Source organism: Vombatus ursinus, unplaced genomic scaffold, assembly GCF_900497805.2.
Source record: "Vombatus ursinus unplaced genomic scaffold, bare-nosed wombat genome assembly UNPS02014872.1, whole genome shotgun sequence".
NCBI classification, from domain to species: Eukaryota; Metazoa; Chordata; class Mammalia; order Diprotodontia; family Vombatidae; genus Vombatus; species Vombatus ursinus.
Genome location: NW_020954650.1, coordinates 8,797,288 through 8,814,063, shown reverse-complemented (window position 1 = coordinate 8,814,063; position 16,776 = coordinate 8,797,288). Strand labels below are relative to the sequence as shown.

The 16,776-nt window shown below is 38.5% G+C and overlaps 1 protein-coding gene across 2 annotated transcripts in view; it reads left to right on the top strand.

Moving 5' to 3' along the window:
• Positions 1–16,361, top strand: part of ASMT (acetylserotonin O-methyltransferase) — a 29,007-nt gene extending 12,646 nt beyond the window's left edge. Inside the window, exons 4-8 of one of the 2 annotated variants that reach the window (XM_027842390.1) lie at positions 197–265; positions 1,887–2,005; positions 7,515–7,655; positions 12,632–12,754; positions 16,150–16,361. In XM_027842390.1, the coding sequence (XP_027698191.1) occupies positions 197–265; positions 1,887–2,005; positions 7,515–7,655; positions 12,632–12,754; positions 16,150–16,361 (664 nt within the window). The remainder of the gene's footprint in view (positions 1–196; positions 266–1,886; positions 2,006–7,514; positions 7,656–12,631; positions 12,755–16,149) is intronic. The other variant, XM_027842391.1, reaches the window with a different exon arrangement.
• Positions 16,362–16,776: the final 415 nt, after the last annotated feature.

Here is a 16,776-nt window from a genome sequence, read left to right as displayed (position 1 = left end):
TTTTCAGTGGCCTCTTACTGAGTGTCTTCTTTGGCTCAACTTGAAGAACAGTGCTTGTTAAGGGAGCCTATGGTTGGGCATGTTATTTATGAGCTCATTAAGAAAGGGTTTATATGTACTCAGGACTCTGGAACATCTAGTAATATGCTGATGCTCAGTAAGTACATATAAGTAATAATACCTTTTTACCCCTCAGGGAAGGAAAAAATCAATACATGAGGACATTTGGTATTCCATCAGATGATCTTTTTGAAGCTATCTACAGGTAAAATGAACACTCTGATGTTCTGTTCTTTTTATTTATAATTACTATAGGAGGGAATAAGTAGGAATAAAAACACAAAGTGAAGCTGAGACTTGTGGTTATCCAAATAATTTTAGCAATGACTATAGCCAACTATATAATTTAGTCCTGTGGACTTTAAACTTATCCAACCTACAATAAAAGAAACTGAGGCAGAGCTCTGAGTCAATGGCACTTTATTAAATGGTCCATGGCCCTCTCCAATGAAGTGGACCTCAGATCTTCCTCATGATCTGAGATACGCTGGTCCTCAGAACCTTGTTTTTATAGGGCTTGATACTCAAATATGCAAAAGAGACTTAGTAAAATACAGAATCTCATTGGTTTATAGACCTTGCTCTTGAGGGCCAAAAATGAGGTATCAGCCAAAACATGATATATCAACTGGGGGGATGGTCCACAGGTTGGGTGAAGCACAAGCCATCGCCACTGACTAAAATGGTTATAAGACGATCATAAGATGGTCACCTGCTCATGTTGGATAAGAGAGTGTGGTTCATATGTACAAAAATAAATTGGGCAATTTCCAAAAAATCGAGTCGTCTCACCCATGCTAGGCTTGAGACATGGAATTTGAGCAAAACAATGTGGAGATATCTTTGTCAGCATTTTTGTGATTGTGCAAGTGAGCCTCATAATTGGTAAGCAAGTAATGAATATTACATTAAAGTTTGAGGCCCATTGTAAAGGCCGACATAATAACCTGTCTTATCTTATTATCCCTATATGATTTATTTAAAATATCAAACTGATTAATACTAATTGGAAGAGTAGGAGCCCAAATGAATCATTTCTCACTGACCATCTCAAATTATATTTGTGTCCTGAGTCATCTCAACATGAATATCTATACCAATTAAATCCCTATCACTTCACTTTGAGTATACAGACACAATCTAAAATCTATCTTATTTGGGGCTGAAGAATCCATAGAATTTTCCCCTTTGTTTTGATGTATAGATTTGTCATCAATGTTTGAATAATGCTTTGATATTAAACTATGAAAATATTTTAGTCATTTGATGAAATGGAAATAAGCCTTCTTCAATGGTAGTAAATGTGTTTCATTATGTAAAACTCATCAGGAGAAAGTTACAGAAGGCTTATTGGATCAAAAGATCTAATAAGACTAAAAATGAATTTTCAGAAAAAAGATTAAGGTTTATTTCCTAACCTAGGCAAAATCCAATCCATTACTGATATCCCATTTTTAAAATGTGTTAGGGATTTAACTAATTTTAAAAATTAGTTAGGAATTGCCTTTAATCACTTTTCATAGTGATGTGTGTATATATATATATATATATATATATAATATTTAATGTAGTTTTTTTCCCCTTCTCTTGTGATTTTATAAGTACAGTACACAGTATTCCTGAAAAGGAGCATTCTCTCAACATTGCTGGGAGGCTTAGAGAATTGTTTGGGACACTGAGAGATTAAGTGACTTACCTAGGATAATATAGCTAGTATTGTTAGAAGTGAGACTTGAACCCAGGTCTGACTCCAAAGTTGGCTCTCTATCCACTACTTCATACTGTTTCTTGATATAACATGTAACATTTATTATTTCAACCACTAGGTCAGAGGAAGAGCTGGTAAAATTCATGCATGGCCTACATGAGATTTGGAGTATGAATGGCAGAGATGTGATTACTGCATTTGACCTTTCCCCTTTCCCCCTCATTTATGATCTTGGTGGTAAGTATTGGCTAAAAAATTAAGAATTGTTTGAAGTACTCTAGATAAGTGCTGAGAACCAAGGGCTTTCATGGAGGATGAATAAAAATTGTACATGAGGCTTAGAATCATGCTGTGAAACTATAGGAAGGAAATAAACATTTATATAATTCCTACTATGTGCCAGGTACTGCCTGAAGGGTATCCCACAATAAACCTGTGAGGTGGGTGCTATAATGATCCCTATTTTGTAGTTGAGGAAACTGAGACAAACAGAGGTTAAGGGACTTGCCCAGGGTCACACAGCTAGTGAGTGTCGAAGGTTGGATTTTTACTCGTCTTTCTGACTCCCCGCCCAACATTCTATCCACTATATTACCAGCTGCCTCTGGAAGGCAAGAAAAGGTAAGTTCCTTCTAGTTAGATAATCATTTCTAAATTCCTGAGCCCCAAACACTTCCTCTGCTTTGCTAGCTCATTTATTAGGAATTTTAGAGAGGGTAGGGTGATGTATAGTGTTAAGTGGCCCAAATCTGGAGTCTGGAGATCTATGTTTGAATCCTAACTCTAAGTGGCCTCAGTTGCCACTTAGCATCAGTCTTTGCATCCCTAAAATGGCCAGGTAGGACTACATGATACCTGAGGCCCTTTCCAGAGCTAAACTTTATGTTCCTTTAATAGTTTGCCTCAGGGACTGAGGCAGTATCCATGATTTTATGATACAAGGAGCCTTACCTAGAATGATTTATTGAAAACCAGTGACATTTCTCTGTGGAAGATTCCTTTTGATAAAGTAGAAGGAAACATTTTGTTGAGCTATCTTAAGGTAGTAGGATTGCCCACTTTAATAAGTTAGCATTCACATTCAAATGTCCTGACATTTTTGATTTTGACAATCTATCATCAAGTAAGCTAAGTAAATGAATGTATTTTTTCAATTGTGTCCTACTCTTTGTTACCCCATTTGGAGTTTTCTTGTCAGAGATACAAGAGTAGTTTTGCCATTTCCTTCTTCAACTCATTTTCCACATGAAGAACTAAGGAAAACAGGGTTAAGTAACTTGCTCAAGGTCACACAGCTAGTAAATGTCTAAAGCTGGATTTGAACTCAGGCAAATGAGTCTTCCTGATTCCAAACCTAGTGCTCTATCCACTGCACCACCCAACTATTGATGGTATTTATTAAGCAATGATGATGTACTAGGTGCTGGGGATGCAAGCACAAAGAATGAAATGCCCTATTCCCAAGGATCTCACATTTTCATATGGGAGACAAGTACACACAAAATACATATAGTACATATGTGTATATATATGTATATTATATAACAAATAAAAACAAAGAAGTTAAATATAAGGTAGTTTGGGAGAGAGAATTTTAGCAACTGTGGGGATCAGGAGAGACTTTATGTACAAGATGGGACCTAAGCTGTTTCTTAAAAGAGGAGAGGGAGTCTATGAGGAAGAGGTAAGGAGAGAGTGCGTTGTAGGAATGGAGGACAACTAATGTAAAGGCACAGAGATGGGAGATGGAGGCTTGTGAGTGAGAAACAAAGAGAAAGTCAATTTGGCTGGATCGCAGAAGTGACTTGCCCAGGGTCACACAACTAGTAAGTGTTATGTGTCTGAGGTCACATTTGAACTCAGGTCCTCCTGACTTCAGGGCCAGTGCTCTATCCACTGCGTCACCTAGCTGCCCCTCACAGAGCATGATAAGAAGAGTAATGTCCCATGAGCATGAAAAATAGGTTAGGGTGAAGTAGTTCGGGGTTTTGAAAGCTGAACAGGAATTTATATTTTATCCCATAGGCAATGAGAAGCCACTGGAATTGGTTGAGTAGTGGAACACATTGTCAGATCTGTGCTTCAGGAAAATTACTTTGGAAACTATGTTGAATGGACTGGAGTGGGGCCAGCATGAGGCAAGGCAGCTAATTAGGTGGCTGCTGCAATAATCTAGGCAGAAGTGATGAGGTAACTGTGTGAGTGAACAGAAGGGTCTGCATGCAGGAGATGTTATGAAGGTACAACTGATAAGATTTGGTGAATGAATGGACATGTGGGGTGAAAGAAAATCAGGAGTGCAGGTTATTATTGAGATTATGAACCTGCAACATTGGAAATAATGGTGACAATAGAACTATGGAAATTTGGAAGAGGGAAGAGCTTGGGGGGGGGGGATAATGGGTTCAATTTTTGCCATGCTGAGTTTAAGATGCTCCTGGGACATCCAGTTTGAAATGTCCACTAGACAATTTGCTTTCTGGAGACTGGGGCTGGATGTATAGATTTAGGACTGATCTACACACAGATGATAGAGAACAAATAAAAAATGATGGTTGAGGAGTATGTAAAAATATACTGTTGAATCTGTTTTCAAACCACTGGTATAGTCTTCCTACTATGTAAGTTCCAAAACTGCATGTTTTGACATTTAAAACAGCTCAAGAAAGAACTATCCATTCAGAAATAAGCCAGGTGAAAAAGCAGTTCTGCCAGCAGAGGGCCACTTACTCCGACTGTCAATAATCTTTAGTAGACTCAGAGAGGAAACAACCCTTTGAGTTATATACTAAGTAGCTTTGAGGGCAGCCATTTCCAGTAGCTCCTGATCTGTATCTTGCCACTGGACCCAGATGGCTTTGGAGGAGATGGTGAGACTGGTGACTTTACATAGCCCTCCCTCTCTTAAATCCAATTCACTTGCAAGTCATGGCATCAACTTCTTGATGTCATGGTCCTCTTCCAAAACAAAAGACAAACAAACAACAACAAAAACAAGTAAGTAGCTTGAGCTGAAGAACTCTCAGAGCAAAACACTCAACAGAAAGGCAATGGGAAAGAGGTGGTGGTGGAGGATTGAGCAGAAGACCCTCAATCAGTTTATTTCCCACCAGCCTAGTTGATGAAATTACAGAATGTTAAGAATCAGGGAACTGAGACAATGGATTATTGAGGTCTTAAGCAAAATGTAGGAAAGGTTTTACACTTTGTGAGGCCTTTATGAAGTGTGAAGAAGTTTTTCAATTAAGCTTTATGGAATGATTAGGTTGCTAAAGAATGGCCACACTCTTGGCAGACCTTTAAAAATTAAGACATTTCTATGTAGAAAATAATTCTGAGAAAATATGACCTCTGGTAGCAGAAAAGAGAGCCATCTATGGAGGAAAAACTCGGGTCTTGAGAGGAAATAGACAGTTACTTTGTAGAAAAGACATTTACTGAGATGGTGTACGGTGAACAACAGTAATAAAGTGAAATAAGCAGAACCATGAAAACAACATGCACAGTGACTATCACAATATAAATAGAAAGAACAATAAACAACAAAAGAATAAAAACTGAATGCTGCATCTATATCATGATGGTACCAAAGAACAGATATGAAGATAGCTCCCTCCATTTCAAAGGTTGGTTGTGGAGTACTACCTGCATCAAATATTTTTGATATGTTGGTTATTTTTGCTAAACTTTCCCCCTTCTTTTTAATGTTTGAATATAAGGGATGGCTATTTAGGTGGGGAGGAAGGAGGAATATAGTGGAAAAAGTAGGTGATGTAAAAGCAAAAGATATCAATAATTTTTTTTTCTAAAAATATGAGTAGGTGTGTCCTTTAGCTTTAAGGAATTTAGACTCTAATCAGAGGTAAGATGAAGGCATAATCAGTGGAAACATATAGTGGAGATGTGGCAGTTACAGATTATTACATTAGTCCATTGGTCACTCATGGCATGTGAGGTTTTGCTGTCTCAAGGTTGCAGGCTTGGTCCATGAGCATTTGAGCCCTAGTGACAAGAATATTGTGGTTTGATACAACTGGTTGGGTGTATCACTGTGAAGACAGACAGCAGGATCAGCAAAGAGCCAAGGCATTATGGTCTATGTAGCCTTGGGCAAATAGCTGGAAATCTCTCAATTGTAAAATGAGGTTTTCAGACTAGCTGAACTCTGATATTCCTTCCAACTAAATTCTATGGTGATATCATAGTCTGAAGGCATGAGATAGTGTCCAGGAACTCTACTGAACAGCATTAAGACTAGGGTTGAAAGGTTATGATAGAAGTGGGCTTTGGAGTCTCTGTAGTTCCAGCACCCAGAAGGGAAGAGGTCTATGGCTTGGCAGCTATCAGAGGGCTTTTGTTCATTTTAAAAGTAAAGCGGAGTAGGGCTCCTTGCTCAACTCCTTAGTGTCTGGTCAACCTCAGTAACCTACTTGAAGGGCTTTTAATGATCCACAACTAGGGTTTATCATTGTCTGTATCTTTTGGTTAAATAGTCTGGGGGCTTAGAATCTGATTCTCTCCCTTCTCCTTAGAACTGGATGGGGGGGTGCGGGAGGCGGTTTGATACAGTGAACTCTTTTGTTCTTTGTCTTTCTGTTCCCAGCACCTACTATAGTACCTTGCACTTAGGAGGTGTCTGATAAATGGTGGAAAGTGAACTAGTCTTACATGCATTCAGGAAAGCTTGGTAGGATCCCAGGTTCTCAATGCTTAACTAGTTTTGTGAACATGGCACTTCGCTTATGCTCATTGAGGCATTGTTTCCTAATCTGTAAAATGGGTATAATACTACTTCCACTGCCCAATTCAGAGGTTTCTTTTGAGAAAGGTGCTTTCTGCTATATTAATATGAGCTTTTGTCTTCTGAGCATGCAAAAACTATGACACAGAACAGAAAAGGTCAAGTCAGAGATTGTGTTGCAAGATAGGAAAATAAATTGAATTATTTCAATTAAAAATTTGACAAACATTATTAAGCACTTATTACATATAAGGCACTGTATTAGATTATGGTAGCTGAAAGATAAAAAATAAAACACACATAAAATATATTCCAGTCCTTGGGTTTAAAATCTAGTAGAAGGAATGAGACATACACATTAATAACTGTATTACAAGTTAGAAAATGATTGCATAGGAATTGGGGTAGGGTGGTATACAAACAATAGCCTGAGAAATTCAAGTGGGGAGGACTTATTTCTAGTTTTGGGGATCACTGAAGGCATTATGGAAGAAGTATGGCATATAGGAAGGATATCTGGGTTTGGAGTCTGAGGGCTTGGGCTTGAATTCCAACTCCGATGGGTATTATATATATGGTCTTGAGTAAGTCACTTGATCTTTTCAGGCCTCAGTTTCTTTATCTGAAAAATAAGGAGAGTTGAACTAAATAATCTCTGAGTTCTCTTCCTGCTCTAAATCCATAATTCTGCAAGGTGGCATCTGTGGAAGACCTTGAAGTAGGGGAAAGATATCAATCATTAGGCAGAGATGGGGTGGGGCCCAGGAAGCATACAGAGAAAGGGAAATTTTTTGAATCCTGGTGCTAGTGAAAAATTAAATGACCAAAAAAAAAAAACCCCAAAAAAGAAAACCTCAGCAGTTAGCAAAAGGGAGAAGGTGAAGATCCTGGACAATTAGTATCCTGAATGAAGGGCCCCTGGAGTTGACTGATTAGTGATGTCTGTGCAACTGGTGTGACCTCCATCTTTAGCTGGGATTCTTTTTTTGTTTGTTTGTTTTTGAGGCTGTTCAGGTGCCCTAGCCAAGGAATGTATCACCATATATCCTGAATGCCAAGTGACAATATTTGAAAAGGAAAAGGTGGTACAAGTGGCAAGGAAGCATTTTCCATTCCTAGAGGAAGCTCGGATCAGTTTCCACATCGGTAAGTCTGGATGTATTATTTTAGTCCACAAGGAAAGACAGATATTGTTCAAGGGATAAGCTTTATATTTTTTTTCTAAAATATATTTGAAGTAATAGATGGCCCTAGGTTACATCTGGAAGGGAACATATCCATCATTTGCCCAAGCCTTCATGTTACAGAAAAGGAAACGGAAGCCCAAGAGATAAAGCAAAATTCATCACACAATTAAATAGTTGCATGGGTGGGAAGGCAACCCAGGTCCCTTGACTACAGAAGCAGCACTCTTTACCCTAAACCAAGGCTGTCTGTCTTTGAAGGTTTTGTGTTTTATCCTGGAGGAAATAGGAAGCCATGCAGATTTGATTTTTCTTGATATATTTGAAAAGGTTTTACTTCCTCTTCTCCATCTGTAATGACCCCAAAAGTACTCTCCCCTCCCTGATAAAGGAAGAAACTCTGGAGAAGCTTCATTGTGGATTGAGTTACCCTGTCACACTAAGACCAACAGTAATGGCCCAAATCCCCTTTTCCAGTTTGAATATCAGCTAGTGGTCAGCTTATCCAGGAGTCTACCATTCCTTCTCCCTTTCCCCTCTCTGCTCTAACAAGCACGAATTAGCAGCAGTTCCCAGAGCCAGGCTTCTCACTCCTTTTCTCCAATGCTTATTTTTGCTGGGTCCACATAAGAACCCTATAAAATCCCAACAGACTTTATTGGGAGGGGGTGCCCCATCCTCTCTGAAGCATCAGGTGTCCAGTAGACTTGACCTGTTGCTGATTGACCTTCATATTTTAAGCATGTGCCCTTAATAAAACTGGTTTTCTGTACTGTGTTGTGTGTTCCATGTTTCCTTGTAGTGGACTATTAGTATTCAGAACTTTCCCAAGTATGCAGCAAGACACCACTACACACACCTTCGTAGTGCCTTTTGAGGAAAAAAAAAAGCTTAATCAGAACTGCACAATATAGTGATTACCTGGGTAGAACATAAAGTCCTTTCAGGAGGGGACTATCTTGACCTTTGTTTTTCTATTCCCAGCACCTGCACACAGTGTCTTGCTTATCGTAAGAGTTTAGTTACGAAGTGCTTGTTGGATTAAATTGACCTTCAAAACACTTCAAACAATTTTACATTCACGTAGAAGTCGTTTGTTATCTGAGTCTTAGGTAAGCACCATTTGTAAAGATTCTAGGGGATTCCATGAAGCCAGGTGGCAGGGGAAAGAACCATAAATCTTATGCTCAGTATCTAAGTGATATTCAGAAAGTCTACAGGACTTCTTATATATTTTTAAAAAAATCATCTATGTTGCTTTATGATTAATTCTTGTTGTCTTCCATCGTGACTATAATATCACAAAATGAAACAAATATATGGGACTAGATTTCATGGGAAATTACAGGAAAAAAAAATGATGGGCTAAGAAGTATTTTTCATTATTTTGTACTGGAAGATCAAGCTGAAAACATAAGTGGAAATTGAACGAAAACTTCCCCTTTTCATTTAATCATCAGATTCTGGTTTCTCATTTTTGAAATTGTACCTCAAGAGACAAATGCAAATAATAATAACTTACATTTTTATGATAGCTTGAGATTTCCAAAAATACTTTCCTAACAACAGCCACGTGAAGATAGTTTAAATATTATTATACCCATTTTACAGATGAGGAAATGGGAAGCATGGTACAGTGAAAAGAGCATTGGATTTTGAATCAGAGGGCCTAGATTTGTGTTCCTTTTGTTCCTACTTAGTTGTGTAATCCTAGGAAAGTGACTCACCCACTATGGACCTCAGTTTCCTCACCTGTAAAAGGAGAGAGTATACTAATTGATTTCTAAGGTCTTTTCCAGTACTAAATCTTAAAAAAATATCGTATTTCAAGTATATTCATAAAAACCTTTCTAAACACAGTAGGGTTAAATAATTTACCAAGGGTCTGATGGCCAATGGATGATCTAGTAGGTATGCACAAACTACATGAATCTTTGACTACATTTAAAAGTTAGGATTTAAGTTCCTCTTTTTGTATCCCCAGAGCTTAGCACAGTGGCTGGCACATAGTAGGTACATAATAAATGTTTTTATTACCATTCTATTTTCTTTAGACATGTATCATACATAACTTTTCTAAGATTCTATTTATCTCCTTAGCTTCTTTCTTATTTGTTTTATGGTTAGATTTATTTAAATCTGAGAGTAGAAAGTTGAAGTCCCCCACTAGCATAGTTTTACTATTTCCTCCTGTAACTTATTTAATTTTTCCTTTAAGAATATGGATACTATGACATTTGGTGCATATATATTTAATATTGAGCTTACTTCATTGTCTATGATACCTTTTTAAGCAAAATGTAGTTTTCCTGCTCATCACTTCTAATTAGATCTATTTTTACTTTTGCTTTGTCTGACATCATGATTAATATCTCTGTTGGGTTTTTTTTTTTAATCTCAGCCGAAGCATAGTAGATTCTGTTCCAGCCCCTTATTTTTACTCTGTGTTGTGTGTCTCTCTGTTTCAAATGTGTTTCTTGTAAACAACGTATTGCTGGATTCTGGTTTTTAATCCATTCTGCTATCTGCTTCGATTTTGTAGGCAAGTTCAACCCATTCACATTCCAGTTGTGATTACTATGTATTTACTTCTATCCTCTTTCTCTCCCCCTCCCTCCCTCCTTCTCTCTCTCTCTCTCTCTCTCTCTCTCTCTCTCTCCTCTTCAAAAGTTTGTTATGCTTTTGATCATCACCTCCATTTATCTGTCCTCCCTTCAATCAGCACTCCTTCTCTCCCCTCACCCCCATCATTTTCACATCTTACTTCCCTTTGGGTAAGATAGATTTTGATACTCAACTGAATGTGTATGTTATCCTTTCTTTGAACCAATTTTGATGAGAGTGAGGTTCAAGCATTAACCATAACCCCAAACTCTGGGTTTATTTGCATCAGGTTCAGTTTTGTGGACTTCTAAAAAATCATGTATCTGTGATTTATCTTGTCACTATTCTTCGATTATCTTTTTCTGGGGACCTCAGACCATAAATTATGACTGGGTCTCCAAAGGCTGATGTAAAAGAGCTTTCTTTTATCTCCCATGGGGGTGGGGAGAGATAAAAAAAAAAAGGAAAACAAAGGAGAATCAGTTCAATGCACAGAAAAATCTAGCAAAAGCACTGGGGGAATGGAGATAAAATTTTTACCTGTTAGTGGGATGGGGTGAGGTAGTCAGGGAAGGCTTGATCGAAGCCTTGGTGATATTTCTAAAGGAAGGGAAAGATTTACATTTTAGGTATAGGGGATTCCTTGAACATAGACCCAGTTTTAACATGTCTAAATGTCTTTCCCAAGCCCCTCTAACATATGATGGCAGTATTTACATATACAAAGAATTTTGGGGGTGTAGATACATTTATATTTTCGTAATTTTGTATATTCAGATGCTGTCAAAGAGTCATACTAAATTACCACCTTCATACTTTTGAACTGCATCTTTTTTTTTTTAATTTTTAGGCAATTGGGGTTAAGTGACTTGCCCAGGGTCACACAGCTAGTAAGTGTTAAGTGTCTGAGGCCATATTTGAATTCAGGTCCTCCAACCACCTTGCTGCCCTCTCCCTTGGACTTTAGTGCTGTTTAATGTCATAAGATTTTATTTCATCTAATTTAAGAATTTTCAGATAGATCCCTTTATTTAAGAACACCAGGAAGTATATTACTTCCAGAATATGAGCATGTGTTTAAGAAGGCATTGGAAAGCAGCCTGGTACATGGTCCAATGGACAGGATACTGGACGGAAACAATGAAGAACATTGCTTAATTTCTTAGTTCTTTAAGTTCCTCATCCATAAAATTAAGAGGTTGGATTAAATATCTCTAGAGTCCCTTCTATCTTAAAAGTCCTATGAGTCTTCATGGTTGTCTTGGAAGAGTTACTGAGATTGAATAACTGACATTGCAAATATGTGGCTATGTCCTTGTTCTTTTCCTTTTCTCCTACTGCAAAGGGTTCAGTGTGTCACTTAGTAGGATTATTTGCTTTGAATGATAAAAGAAGGTTGCTTGGTTGTTTATATATGCATGGTGTTCTTTTTTTTTCTTTGGTGAGGCAATTGGGGTTAAGCGACTTGCCCAGAGTCACTAGCCCAGCTAGTGAGTGTTATGTGTCTAAAGCCAGATTTGAACTCAGGTCATCCTGACTCCAGGGCCAGTGCTCTATCCACTGTGCCACCTAGCTGCCCCTATGCAGGGTATTCTTGAAATGATGGATGTGTGAATCATAGTTATGATCTGTAGGCATTTTTGTCTTGAAAAGCCTTCTATTTTAGATTAATGACTCAAGTTCCAGTTTTGAAGGATATTCTGTCTCATGGCATCTTTTCCAGAAGTTTTCTGTCCTCAAGGAAAAGTTGCCTACACTAGAACTTTAATTAGTGCAGGATGACTGGGGCTTTGCCTCTACCTACTAAAACTTAGAGAACAACAATAGAAATGTCCTGGAATTTACCTCTTCACAAGTTCCCTCCTCCACTACGACCACATTCCACGTGAACTTACCACTGAGTTCCATTCCCTCCAACTAAGTGATTTTGTCTCAGGGTACACTTCTGTCCCCTCTGACTCCTTAGCAGTCGCCAGTCCTTTAGCAAAGTAAAAATCTGGTGACATCATGTGATGCTCTTTCTCCTCTTGAGTGGCAGCACCCCAAGTGATCTCTCTCCCACCATTGCCAACTGCCTCATCTTTGCTCAAGGTGCAAAAATTCTTAGTTACAGCTCTGACCTTCACACTGCCAATAGATTTATTATTGTTCAGTGTTTTCAAATGTATTTATTGAGGATTTTGACTCTGCCTCAGCAGAGGCAGCTCAACAAAGGGTTATGCTTCCCATGTGTCCTTGCAGCTGCTCTAACATAGGATTCTTTGATGTAGTTCAGGTTTGTCCAAATGGAAATGAATTGCTGGATGATCTCAGGCCATTTGTTTTGTATTTCAGGGGACTTTTTCCGAGATCCCATTCCTAAAGCTGATCTGTATATTTTGGCTAGGATCCTCCATGATTGGGCAGACAATAAATGCGTACAACTGCTAACAAACATTCACCAAGCCTGTAAACCAGGTATGTGTTTTTTGTTTGTTTGCTTTCGGTACTGTGAACTAAGTAACATTTATATTTTGCTGTTGTTGTTGTTTAATCATTCAGTTGTGTCCAACTCTTCACGACTCTGTGGACCATACAGTCCATGGGGTTTTCTTGGCAAAGACACTATAATGGTTTGCAATTTCCTTCTTCAGTGGATTAAGGCAAACACGGGTTAAGTTGCCCAGGGTCACAGAGCTACTAAATGTCTGAGGCTGGATTTGAACTCACATCTTCCTGACTCCAGATCCAGTGCTCTATTTACTGAGCCATCTAGCTGCCTCCTAAAAGGATTACAGATCTAGATTTTAGAAGAGACCTTCTTGTTGTTCAGTCATTTCCAACTCTTTATGACCCCATTTGAGGTTTTCTTGGCAAAGATACCGGAGTGGTTTGCCATTTCCTTCTCCAGCTCATTTTACAGGTAAGGAACTGAGGCAAACAGGATTAAGTGACTTGCCCAGGGTCACACATCTACTAAATGTGAGGTCAAATTTGAACTCAGGAAGAAGAGTCTTCCTGACTCTAGGCCCTGTGCTCTATCCACTGTGCCGCCTAGTTGCCCCTTATATTCTGTATGGTATACTAAAAAATAGCTTTGGAACTTGTAGGCAGGAAACATGGGCTTAGGTATAGCCTCTGACATTTACTAGTTCTATGACCTTGGGCAAGGCACTTAGCCTCTGTTAGCATCAGTTTCCTCATCTTGTGGGAGTACTGGAAAGAATGATGAATTTGGAGTCAAAGACTTGAGTTCAAATCCTAGCCCACTTAATCCTTTTCATGGACAAAGGGCGAACAACAACAACAACAATGACGATGATGACACAATAACTACAACAACAACAATGATCTTGGTCAAATCACAACCTCTGTTGATTAGGTTAAACTCAATGGTTTCAAAAGTACTTCCAGCTCTAGAGCAACGCTGTTTTGATCCATCAAATGGAGATTATTATCCTTGTAAAACTTTACTCAAGTCCATCTCCCTGGTTCTCAGTTTCTTCATCTATAAAATGGGAATGTTGGACTAGATTATCCTTTTGGCTCTAAGTTTATGATCTTATGATGCTGTTACTTAATGAGATAATGATTCAAATCTAAATCTTCTGACCCTTATTCTACTTTGGTTGTGCTACAACTAATTGCGTGTAATCTTTCCCAGACAGAAGCAAGTTTAGGATATTTTAATTGGTAAAGTTAACATGTAGTGGAAAGAACATAGGTCTGGGAATCAGGAAGCTTTTATTGTCCCCTGGGCCTGTCCCATCCTAGCATCACAAGATCGTAGAGCTAGAAGGGACCCCAGAGGTCATCGGGTCTCCCCTAATCCCCACCCTAGCCCTCACCATGAGGAAACTGAGGCCCAAAGAGAAGTGAGCTGACCAAGGCAATCAATGAATTACTTCATGAACATTTGTTAAGCACTTACTGCGTTTGATGCTCTTTGCAAAGTTCTGGGGATAAAAATGCAAGGAATGAAACAATTTGTTCTTAAGGAATTTACACTTTATTAGAGGGACAAGTACATATGTAAGTGTAGATGCATCAAACCATTTATCCTCTCAGAGTCACCAGTTTCCTTGGTAAAATGAAAATGGTACCTTCTGGATCTCTTCTAGATATAGACAGAGTAAATATTTGGTTGTTTAGGGAGTGTGAATTGAGGACTACCCTTCATTTAAATGACCTCCTTCCAACACACACTGATTTCATTGAAATATAACACATTTAGTGGCACTCTTTAAAGAACTATGCAGTAGAAGTTGTTGTTGTTGTTATTGTTATTAATGGAAATACCTTTAGCCCTACAAACATTTTCTCAATCTAACAGCACTGCTCTGGTCCTGCTGGTGTTCTTATACCTAGTTTTAAATAAAGTGAAGTAACTAAAGAATTTATATTTCTCTATACATACTTTTCCTTTCTTCAGTGACTTTTTTTTAAAATATAGGTAATGAAACAAGCACTTCCATAATATTATACAATAAAAAAGATTATTGCACATGAAACTATAAATCTACTATGTGCTACTTGCTATTCCTTTCAAATACGCAGCAAAATTATCAACTAAATTTCTTTTTTTCCCCTTTTTTTCCTTCTCTCCCCCTTTCCTAACCCTAGAGATGGCATCCATTAGGGACAAATAGGTGTATATAAATATATATATGTGTGTGTGTGTGTGTGTGTGTGTAAAATTATTCTGTACATACTTCTATTTATCAGTTCTTTCTCTGGATACAGATAGTGCCTTCACATGTTCTGTATAGTTAAAAAATATTTTTTTAAGTCTGGGTCTTCATATCTGGGAATGCAGGGTTACTGAAGGGACTGATCATACTATTGATTAGCATTGACCTGATCCATTTCTAACTTGGGTCAGTTTCCCCTCTTTAGGCAACCTGGTAGTCCCCTCTCCCCAACCCTGGGAGCTCACCATGTTAATGCCAAACTCGATGCAGATACCCAATTGGCTTAGCCCATTGCAGAGCTCCCACTAGCTTAGTTGTAGCATTACAGGGAGGAGGAGGAGGAAAAAGTTCCTGGTTCATGAGGCCAAGGAAAGATAAGGGAGAGGAGAGGCCTTCTGGGGGAAGACTGCTACAGAGGCTAGTTGCCCCCCTTTTTTTAAGATGAAGAAAGTGGGACCAAGAGAAAAAGAAGTTAAGTAACTTGTCTAATATCACATATGTAAGTTGTAGAGTCAGGATTTGAACTCAGATTTCACGGCTCCAAGTTCTGCATTTGTCCACTTCCTCCTTGATACCTCCATGAATTAAAATTTGCCTTAATGCAAAGCTAAAGCACGAGGAAGAGATAGTACTTTGTTTTCTCATCAGATAAAATAATCCAAGGTCCAAAGCTGAGGTTCAGAATTGGGAAATCAGAGATAACACCAGAAGGGGGCACCCTCGTATGTAATGGCACAAGAGTTGAACCACATGTATGCTGATCTTCATGGACTCATTGGCGTAGGCTTGTTTGACATGTTACTGTGAGGAAAACCAAAACATGATGGAATATAGCTGACCTGGAAACAGACATGTCTCTAGATAGAACTGGTTACTCTGGGTAATATACCCTTGCTGTGTTGCTGAACGAAAGTAGAACTAAGGTCCTGCAAGTAATGCATGTTCATTGCTTTATTTTCATGCTGAAAGGAGCTTGGCATTTTCACTGCATCCAGACTTACAATATGAGAAGGACTGATCTCCCTGATCACCTGAAAATAGGCCCGGTGTATTCCCTACGGCCAGCCCTCAAACTGAGCCCACTGATCGGAAGGGGAAAGAATAAGAGACAACATGGCAGAAACCTGTTTCGGTCTTTTGCTTCTGTCTGGCCCAGCTAACACCTACTTTGTTTCTCTCTAGGCTGTGGTGTTTTAGTGATTGAAACCCTTTTGGCTGAAGATAAGAGGGGGCCTTTGACAAGTCAGCTCTATTCTATGAACATGCTGGTACAGACTGAAGGAAAGGAGAGAACTCCAACAGAGTACCGAAAGATCTTCACACAGGCTGGTTTTCAAGATTTTCAGTTCAAGAAAACTGGAAAAATCTATGATGCCATTTTAGCTAGGAAATAATTGTTTCTTATCCCACAACTACTATTAAACATATGAAATAACTTGATTAATCTTTATGAACATACAATAAATATAACCTACAACCTGCTTAGTGAATGATGGCAGAACACTATAGGAAATCAAGTTCTTCCCTCCAAAAGGAGGGAATAGAATAGAATATTCTCATATAATAGATTCTCAGAGTTGGAAGCGAAGGTAAATGTCATCTAGGCCAATCCTTGCCTGAAGAATAGGAATTCTTGCCTTGATAGACAGCTATTCATTCTTATATGTATCCTCTTACCCTCCCACCTGGATATACAGATAAAGAGATTTAAAGGCATCGTAGAAAAACTGAGTTATGGAATCCAGATCTGGAAGACCTCAGAGGTCATCCAGTCCAATGTGTACCTGAATAAGAATCCTTTGTATAGTA